This window comes from Cherax quadricarinatus, chromosome 79, assembly GCF_038502225.1.
Source record: "Cherax quadricarinatus isolate ZL_2023a chromosome 79, ASM3850222v1, whole genome shotgun sequence".
Taxonomy (NCBI): domain Eukaryota; kingdom Metazoa; phylum Arthropoda; class Malacostraca; order Decapoda; family Parastacidae; genus Cherax; species Cherax quadricarinatus.
The window spans coordinates 21611540-21623023 of NC_091370.1; the positions used below are offsets into that span (position 1 = coordinate 21611540).

General features: G+C 42.6%; 1 protein-coding gene across 1 annotated transcript in view; it reads left to right on the top strand.

Moving 5' to 3' along the window:
• The window catches only part of LOC128702729 (uncharacterized), a gene marked incomplete at its 3' end in the record, with an annotated part of 219647 nt that extends 208163 nt beyond the window's left edge, over window positions 1-11484 (top strand). Inside the window, 1 exon segment of the mRNA XM_070102049.1 lies at window positions 8137-11484. Coding sequence (XP_069958150.1) covers window positions 8822-11484 — 2663 coding nt within the window.

An 11484-nucleotide genomic window follows, 5' to 3' on the forward strand; every position in this document is an offset into this window, starting at 1 on the left:
ACCACAGTTAACCCTTCCTCATAATACCACAGTTAACTCTTCCTCATAATACCACAGTTAACCCTTCCTCATAATAACACAGTTAGCCCTTCCTCATAATACCACAGTTAACTCTTCCTCATAATACCACAGTTAACTCTTCCTCATAATACCACAGTTAACTCTTCCCCATAATACCACAGTTAACTCTTCCTCATAAAACCACAGTTAACTCTTCCTCATAATACCACAGTTAACTCTTCCTCATAATGCCACAGTTAACTCTTCCTCATAATACCACAGTTAACTCTTCCTAATAATACCACAGTTAACTCTTCCTCATAATACCACAGTTAACTCTTCCTCATAATACCACAGTTAACTCTTCCTCATAATACCACAGTTAACTTTTCCTCATAATATCACAGTTAGCTCTTCCTCATAATCCCACAGTTAACCCTTCCTCATAATACCACAGTTAACTCTTCCTCATAATACCACAGTTAACCCTTCCTCATAATAACACAGCCCTTCCTCATAATACCACAGTTAACTCTTCCTCATAATACCACAGTTAACTCTTCCTCATAATACCACAGTTAACTCTTCCCCATAATACCACAGTTAACTCTTCCTCATAAAACCACAGTTAACTCTTCCTCATAATACCACAGTTAACTCTTCCTCATAATGCCACAGTTAACTCTTCCTCATAATACCACAGTTAACTCTTCCTCATAATACCACAGTTAACTCTTCCTCATAATACCACAGTTAACTCTTCCTCATAATACCACAGTTAACTCTTCCTCATAATACCACAGTTAACTCTTCCTCATAATACCACAGTTAACTCTTCCTCATAATACCACAGTTACCTCTTCCTCATAATACCACAGTTAACTCTTCCTCGTAATACCACAGTAAACTCTTCCTCATAATACCACAGTTAACCCTTCCTCATAATACCACAGTTAACTCTTCCTCATAACACCACAGTTAACTCTTCCTCATAATACCACAGTTAACCCTTCCTCATAATACCACAGTTAACTCTTCCTCATAACACCACAGTTAACTCTTCCTCATAACACCACAGCTAACCCTTCCTCATAATACCGCAGTTAACTCTTCCTCATAACACCACAGTTAACTCTTCCTCATAACACCACAGCTAACCCTTCCTCATAATACCACAGTTAACTCTTCCTCATAACACCACAGTTAACTCTTCCTCATAACACCACAGTTAACTCTTCCTCATAACACCACAGTTAACTCTTCCTCATAACACCACAGTTAACTCTTCCTCATAACACCACAGTTAACTCTTCCTCATAACACCACAGTTAACTCTTCCTCATAACACCACAGTTAACTCTTCCTCATAACACCACAGTTAACTCTTCCTCATAACACCACAGTTAACTCTTCCTCATAATACCGCAGTTAACTCTTCCTCATAACACCACAGTTAACTCTTCCTCATAACACCACAGCTAACCCTTCCTCATAATACCACAGTTAACTCTTCCTCATAACACCACAGTTAACTCTTCCTCATAACACCACAGTTAACTCTTCCTCATAACACCACAGTTAACTCTTCCTCATAACACCACAGTTAACTCTTCCTCATAACACCACAGTTAACTCTTCCTCATAACACCACAGCTAACCCTTCCTCATAATACCACAGTTAACTCTTCCTCATAACACCACAGTTAACTCTTCCTCATAACACCACAGTTAACTCTTCCTCATAACACCACAGTTAACTCTTCCTCATAACACCACAGCTAACCCTTCCTCATAATACCACAGTTAACTCTTCCTCATAACACCACAGTTAACTCTTCCTCATAACACCACAGTTAACTCTTCCTCATAACACCACAGTTAACTCTTCCTCATAACACCACAGTTAACTCTTCCTCATAACACCACAGTTAACCCTTCCTCATAACACCACAGTTAACCCTTCCTCATAACACCACAGTTAACCCTTCCTCATAACACCACAGTTAACCCTTCCTCATAACACCACAGTTAACCCTTCCTCATAACACCACAGTTAACCCTTCCTCATAACACCACAGTTAACCCTTCCTCATAACACCACAGTTAACCCTTCCTCATAACACCACAGTTAACCCTTCCTCATAACACCACAGTTAACCCTTCCTCATAACACCACAGTTAACCCTTCCTCATAACACCACAGTTAACCCTTCCTCATAACACCACAGTTAACCCTTCCTCATAACACCACAGTTAACCCTTCCTCATAACACCACAGTTAACCCTTCCTCATAACACCACAGTTAACCCTTCCTCATAACACCACAGTTAACCCTTCCTCATAACACCACAGTTAACCCTTCCTCATAACACCACAGTTAACCCTTCCTCATAATACCACAGTTAACCCTTCCTCATAACACCACAGTTAACTCTTCCTCATAACACCACAGTTAACTCTTCCTCATAACACCACAGTTAACCCTTCCTCATAACACCACAGTTAACTCTTCCTCATAACACCACAGTTAACTCTTCCTCATAACACCACAGTTAACTCTTCCTCATAACACCACAGTTAACCCTTCCTCATAACACCACAGTTAACCCTTCCTCATAACACCACAGTTAACTCTTCCTCATAACACCACAGTTAACCCTTCCTCATAACACCACAGTTAACCCTTCCTCATAACACCACAGTTAACCCTTCCTCATAACACCACAGATAACCCTTCCTCATAACACCACAGTTAACCCTTCCTCATAACACCACAGTTAACCCTTCCTCATAACACCACAGTTAACCCTTCCTCATAACACCACAGTTAACCCTTCCTCATAACACCACAGTTAACCCTTCCTCATAACACCACAGTTAACCCTTCCTCATAACACCACAGTTAACCCTTCCTCATAACACCACAGTTAACTCTTCCTCATAACACCACAGTTAACCCTTCCTCATAACACCACAGTTAACCCTTCCTCATAACACCACAGTTAACTCTTCCTCATAACACCACAGTTAACCCTTCCTCATAACACCACAGTTAACCCTTCCTCATAACACCACAGTTAACCCTTCCTCATAACACCACAGTTAACCCTTCCTCATAACACCACAGTTAACCCTTCCTCATAACACCACAGTTAACCCTTCCTCATAACACCACAGTTAACCCTTCCTCATAACACCACAGTTAACCCTTCCTCATAACACCACAGTTAACCCTTCCTCATAACACCACAGTTAACCCTTCCTCATAACACCACAGTTAACCCTTCCTCATAAGACAGTTTCTTTCACTTCTTCAACATCTGAGGTTTCAATGACAAATATTGCACACTCCTCATGGGCATGATGTATGGTCACAGCACCACTACCCACATATACCCACTTCTTACACCGCTACATGCCTGATGTATGGTCACAGCACCACTACCCACATATACCCACTTCTTACACCGCTACATGCCTGATGTATGGTCACAGCATCACTACCCACATATACCCACTTCTTACACCGCTGTATGCCTGATGTATGGTCACAGCATCACTACCCACATATACCCACTTCTTACACCGCTGTATGCCTGATGTATGGTCACAGCATCACTACCCACATATACCCACTTCTTACACCGCTACATGCCTGATGTATGGTCACAGCATCACTACCCACATATACCCACTTCTTACACCGCTGTATGCCTGATGTATGGTCACAGCATCACTACCCACATATACCCACTTCTTACACCGCTACATGCCTGATGTATGGTCACAGCATCACTACCCACATATACCCACTTCTTACACCGCTGTATGCCTGATGTATGGTCACAGCATCACTACCCACATATACCCACTTCTTACACCGCTACATGCCTGATGTATGGTCACAGCATCACTACCCACATATACCCACTTCTTACACCGCTGTATGCATGATGTATGGTCACAGCATCACTACCCACATATACCCACTTCTTACACCGCTACATGCCTGATGTATGGTCACAGCATCACTACCCACATATACCCACTTCTTACACCGCTGTATGCCTGATGTATGGCCACAGCACCACTACCCACATATACCCACTTCTTACACCGCTACATGCCTGATGTATGGTCACAGCATCACTACCCACATATACCCACTTCTTACACCGCTGTATGCATGATGTATGGTCACAGCATCACTACCCACATATACCCACTTCTTACACCGCTACATGCCTGATGTATGGTCACAGCATCACTACCCACATATACCCACTTCTTACACCGCTGTATGCCTGATGTATGGTCACAGCATCACTACCCACATATACCCACTTCTTACACCGCTACATGCCTGATGTATGGTCACAGCATCACTACCCACATATACCCACTTCTTACACCGCTGTATGCATGATGTATGGTCACAGCATCACTACCCACATATACCCACTTCTTACACCGCTACATGCCTGATGTATGGTCACAGCATCACTACCCACATATACCCACTTCTTACACCGCTGTATGCCTGATGTATGGCCACAGCACCACTACCCACATATACCCACTTCTTACACCGCTACATGCCTGATGTATGGTCACAGCATCACTACCCACATATACCCACTTCTTACACCGCTGTATGCCTGATGTATGGCCACAGCACCACTACCCACATATACCCACTTCTTACACTGCTACATGCCTGATGTATGGCCACAGCACCACTACCCACATATACCCACTTCTTACACCGCTACATGCCTGATGTATGGCCACAGCATCACTACCCACATATACCCACTTCTTACACTGCTACATGCCTGATGTATGGCCACAGCACCACTACCCACATATACCCACTTCTTACACCGCTACATGCCTGATGTATGGCCACAGCATCACTACCCACATATACCCACTTCTTACACTGCTACATGCCTGATGTATGGCCACAGCACCACTACCCACATATACCCACTTCTTACACCGCTACATGCCTGATGTATGGCCACAGCATCACTACCCACATATACCCACTTCTTACACCGCTACATGCCTGATGTATGGCCACAGCAGCACTACCCACATATACCCACTTCTTACACTGCTACATGCCTGATGCATGGTCACAGCATCACTACCCACATATACCCACTTCTTACACCGCTACATGCCTGATGTATGGTCACAGCACCACTACCCACATATACCCACTTCTTACACCGCTACATGCCTGATGTATGGTCACAGCACCACTACCCACATATACCCACTTCTTACACCGCTACATGCCTGATGTATGGCCACAGCAGCACTACCCACATATACCCACTTCTTACACCGCTATATGCCTGATGTATGGTCACAGCATCACTACCCACATATACCCACTTCTTACACCGCTATATGCCTGATGTATGGTCACAGCACCACTACCCACATATACCCACTTCTTACACCGCTACATGCCTGATGTATGGTCACAGCACCACTACCCACATATACCCACTTCTTACACCGCTACATGCCTGATGTATGATCACAGCACCACTACCCACATATACCCACTTCTTACACCGCTACATGCCTGATGTATGATCACAGCATCACTACCCACATATACCCACTTCTTACACCGCTATATGCCTGATGTATGGTCACAGCATCACTACCCACATATACCCACTTCTTACACCGCTACATGCCTGATGTATGGCCACAGCACCACTACCCACATATACCCACTTCTTACACCGCTACATGCCTGATGTATGGTCACAGCATCACTACCCACATATACCCACTTCTTACACCGCTATATGCCTGATGTATGGTCACAGCACCACTACCCACGTATACCCACTTCTTACACCGCTACATGCCTGATGTATGGCCACAGCAGCACTACCCACATATACCCACTTCTTACACTGCTACATGCCTGATGTATGGTCACAGCAGCACTACCCACATATATCCACTTCTTACACCGCTACATGCCTGATGTATGGTCACAGCACCACTACCCACATATACCCACTTCTTACACCGCTACATGCCTGATGTATGGTCACAGCACCACTACCCACATATACCCACTTCTTACACCGCTACATGCCTGATGTATGGTCACAGCACCACTACCCACATATACCCACTTCTTACACCGCTACATGCCTGATGTATGATCACAGCACCACTACCCACATATACCCACTTCTTACACCGCTACATGCCTGATGTATGATCACAGCATCACTACCCACATATACCCACTTCTTACACCGCTACATCTCTCCACATTTTGTGAATTTTAGGATCTGCTACTGGGTCTGACCTGCCACCACTAGTAGGAACCATACACATGTGAGCACACGTACCTTGTGCACAACTGCAGTGTTCATTACGTTGCCCACTATATGGCCACTATATAATTGGGCCGATTCCTCCTTATGGAAATGAAAAGATAGAAAAGCAATGATAACATAATAAGATAAACAATTTTATTAATAATAATATAGAAATTGTATAGAATATAAAACAAACATGAAAATAATCCTATTTGAAGAGAAGAATGAAAAATTAAATATATAACCTGGAGTTTACCTGGAGAGGGTGTCGGGGGTTAGTGTCTAGGTGGCTCGGTCTGAGATCAGGCCTCATGGTGGGTCAGGGTCTGATCAACCAGGCTGTTACTGCTGGCCGCACGCAAACTGACGTACGAACTATAGCCTGGTTGGTCAGGTACTGACTTTAGGTGCCTGTCCAGTGCCTTCTTGAAGACAGCCAGGGGTCTATTGGTATTATAACCCCAGGAATTTAAGGGCCTGTTATCTTGGGTGTAAAGGGTGCAAAATAAACACATCAGAAAACTTTGACTTATATTATCCATCACCAAGCATAAACAGAAGTATGTACACTATATACACTATGTACAGCAATAGATATTAGTGAATGCCATGGTAATTAAAGCAGAATTGATGCCACTAGAAAGCAGACCGTGCTTCAGCCAGCTCTTGAATGGAAATGACAAGGTTGAAAACGTGAGTGGTAACCACGTCACCTTCACAATTGCCAGATCCACCTTCTCATTGGCTGAACCTAGATACTGATCTGACGATAGGGCCCCGATCGTCCGATCTTAAGCATCTGGTTCACTGGTTGGGGAGGTAGACTTTTAATGAGGGTGTGTACATGTACCGAATAAAGGCTACGTACTCTTTTCATGCCACAATTGATAATCACCCTTATGTATGCTAGGAGGCAGTTAAACAGTCTTGGGCCCCAGAGGCTTACTGTGTTGTCTCCCAGTGTACTCGTGGCGCCCCTGCTTTTCATCGAGGGAATGTTGCATCTCCTGCCGAGTCTTTTGCTTTCATAAGGAGTGATTTTCGTGAGCAGGTTTGGTACCAATCCCTACAGGACCTTCAAGTGTATATTATCATGTATCTCTCTCGCCTGCATTCCAGGGAATACAGATCAAGGACCTTCGACCGTTCCCAGTAATTTAGATACTTTACCGTACTTATGTGTGCCATGAAAGTTCTTTGTACGTTCTCTACGTCTGCAGTGTCTCCAACCTATAAGGTGGCCGTTAGTGTACAGCAGTAATCCAGCCTAGAGAGAACATCATTGAAGAGAATCATCATGGGCTTGGCATTCCTAGTTTTGAAGAGTTGCTCAACTGTTTTCAGCTTCTTTATTTTTTTTTGGCTGATCAGGGCTTGATCAACCAGGCTGTTACTGCTGGCTGCACGCAATCCAACTTACAAACCACAATCCGGCTGGTCAGGTACCGACTTTAGGTGCTTGTCCAGTGCCTCCAGTATAATATGCAAATAGTGTTATTATTTTGGCGTCTTTCTTATTAATTTATATTACATAATCACTACATGAATATTCATGTTCGCTACCTGATAACTCGTGTTATTGCCTGATTATTTATGTTTATTTCATGACTGTTCGTGAAGCCAAAATTTAAATTTAAGAATAAATTTAACCAAAAATGAAAACTGGAAAAAAAAAACACTTTAATATTATGTATGTCATATATATAAATATATATTTCACCACCCTGAGACTTATTATACATGTTTCAGTCATGTCTTTTTTATTTTCAGCATTGCTGGCTTTCTCCTGCAGCATCATGAGCTGTCTGTAACACTGTCTACATAAACAACAGCAGCACCATCAGTAACATTATCTACTGAAGCAACAGCAGCACCATCAGTAACATTATCTACTGAAGCACCAGCAGCACCATCAGTAACATTATCTACTGAAGCACCAGCAGCACCATCAGTAACATTATCTACTGAAGCACCAGCAGCACCATCAGTAACATTATCTACTGAAGCACCAGCAGCACCATCAGTAACATTATCTACTGAAGCACCAGCAGCACCATCAGTAACATTATCTACTGAAGCACCAGCAGCACCATCAGTAACATTATCTACTGAAGCACCAGCAGCACCATCAGTAACATTATCTACTGAAGCACCAGCAGCACCATCAGTAACATTATCTACTGAAGCACCAGCAGCACCATCAGTAACATTATCTACTGAAGCACCAGCAGCACCATCAGTAACATTATCTACTGAAGCACCAGCAGCACCATCAGTAACATTATCTACTGAAGCACCAGCAGCACCATCAGTAACATTATCTACTGAAGCAACAACAGCACCATCAGTAACATTATCTACTGAAGCAACAACAGCACCATCAGTAACATTATCTACTGAAGCACCAGCAGAACCATCAGTAACATTATTTGCAAAAACTTACTTCTAATGAGCCATGGCTTTAATATCTAAGGAATATAATCTCTTCAGGTTTATTAAAGCTTTGAATGAGTGTGGTAGAGGAGTGTTACATTACATATTCTGTTTGGGAACTCCAGATAAACCTGCTACTATGAAGCTGGATGATTACTTGAAAACCTTGAAACAAACATCATCTGCAAACTACTTAAAACTTTCAAGGAGTCAAAAAAGATTTAACAAAACACAAAAGAAACTGATTGAAAATAGTGCAGATGGAACCGGGTTTGATATTCCACTGTTGTGTCTCAGCATCAAATTAGCTGCTGAGAATGTTGCTCAGTTCGATGATCCAAAATGGATGACTCCCAGTGCAGAAATGGAGTACTACATCACCGCCATAAAGAACATGAGGAACGATGCTCTTCATGGTCCACTTGCAGTTCCTGATGAAGATTATAATAATAATATGAAAGAGTTTCGGGAGATGTTAACTGGGTGTCTTAAGACATCTGGAGAACGATATGGACAAGACGAGGCTGAGGTGAATGACAAGATCAAGCAGATAAATAATGACCTGGACTACATCATGGATGAGATTCTTGGAGAGGAAGATATAGTGAAGTATTGTAAAGATGATTTAAAACAAATTATCATTAATGACAGTCGTGATAAACTGAAGAATGTCTTAGAAAAAGTTACTTACATTAGCCCAGTGTCTTCGATCATCAATAACTTTCAAGTTAAAGTAGACAAAATTTTTGTCGATATTGAAGTTAAACAAGGAAAACGGGGAGGTAATAATGAACACATTGATTATGGAGATCTCCTCACACTTGTGAAGTCTGGCACACAACAACATGGTTCCTCTGCACGACCACAAATACTACTGCTGGAAGGTGTGGCAGGCAGTGGCAAGACCACTCTAGTGAAGCTAGTAACTGAGGAATGGATACAAGGTGGTCAAGGTAACATCAAGGGCTTAGATAATTACGATCTCTTACTGTGGGTACAGTGTAGGGACCCGACCATCAACTCCTTCCAGGATCTACTAGACCGACTAATACCAGATGTTTCAACAAAATTCAGAAACGTTTTGCATAAAATAATAAAGTTATGTAATATATTAATTTTGGTTGATGGTCTGGATGAATTCAATGATAACTCAAGAAAATTAGTCAGTAGTCTTTTATTCGAATTCCAGAACTCAGTTAACACAGCATATATGTGCACCTCAAGACCTGAAACAGTTGAAATGTTCAGCTTGACGATCCCTGAAGATTATAATGTAACAAATGCTGAACTACGAGGCGTAAATAATGAACATATGGAAACTTTCGTGCGTCGGACTCACCAGGAGATAACTAAGGTCACGAACAGTAACAGAGACACTAATAAACTGGTAAATAAAGTGATGAAGATTAAAGATCTTCATGAACACTTACGTCTTCCAATGAATTTAACATTTTTTGTTTACATCTGCGACCAGGAACCAGATGAGACGGAAATAACAACCATAACACAAACAGAACTCTATGATAAAATACATCATATGTGGCAAAGTAAGTTATTAGAGAGATTAGCAACCCGTTCAAAGCCCGACGTGTTCAATGAAAGTATCGTCATGAACAGTGTTCAGGAAATATTGAAGACAATATATGCAATATCACTTGAGAGTCTCTCACGTGACCAGTTGAGTCTTGAAGAAGAGACTGTAGAACAAATAATATCTACTTGTAACAAACATAATATACCTTATGATGAGATACTTTCTGCTTTCTTCAGTTTGAAGCCAATATGGACTTGGCAAGGCATCGAGGAGCGCTACTCTCCACCACACAAGGCAATCCAAGACTACTTCAGCGCTCTGCATATTGTGGTGACACTTAATTACCAGCTACAATCTTCAACACCCCTGGTCTCGTACACCCAGCAACCAACACCACCTGTGTCTTATCAACCATCTGTGACAACTGTGTCACCATCACAAACTTCAAATGCTCCAGCACTAACTACACCAGCACAAATTTCACAAACTCCAACAACACAAGCATCATTTACATCATCACCCACATCAGCATCACCTACACCAGCATCACTTAATCCTGCGTCACCAACACAATCATCACATACACCAGGATCGCCTACACCAGCATCACTTAATCCTGCGTCACCAACACATTCATCACATACACCAGGATCGCCTACACCAGCTTCACTTGCGCTATGTACACTAAAGGCTTCACCTGCCAGTATCAGGGGAGTGTTAGAACAGAGCATCAAAACTACCAGACTAGATATGAAGAAATACCGTAATGTTCTGGTACATGTGGCGGGGCTGCTGAATCTAATAAGGAAGCAGGTGTCTGACTCTCATGCACGAGAGGTGGTTCATCTCCTGCGCGAGTCTGGCATAGAAGATAATGATGACTGGCTCGACCTCCTTGAGAGCAATAAGGTTTCTCCAGAAACCATCAAAGAAATAGTTTCTTTCTTCAGTACTGAAGAAACAATGTATGTACGTGATGAACATGTGAGAAGTTACTCGGCTGTGTTACCATACCTCAGGTCTTGCGAAGTGAATATTGAGATCTACGGTGACCCTGATGACTTACCCTGCCTTCCTGACGTATTGGCTGCCCTCACCAACCATCACTGCACACAGCTAAAACTGTGGGAGCAATGGAGTGGTGCTGCTGA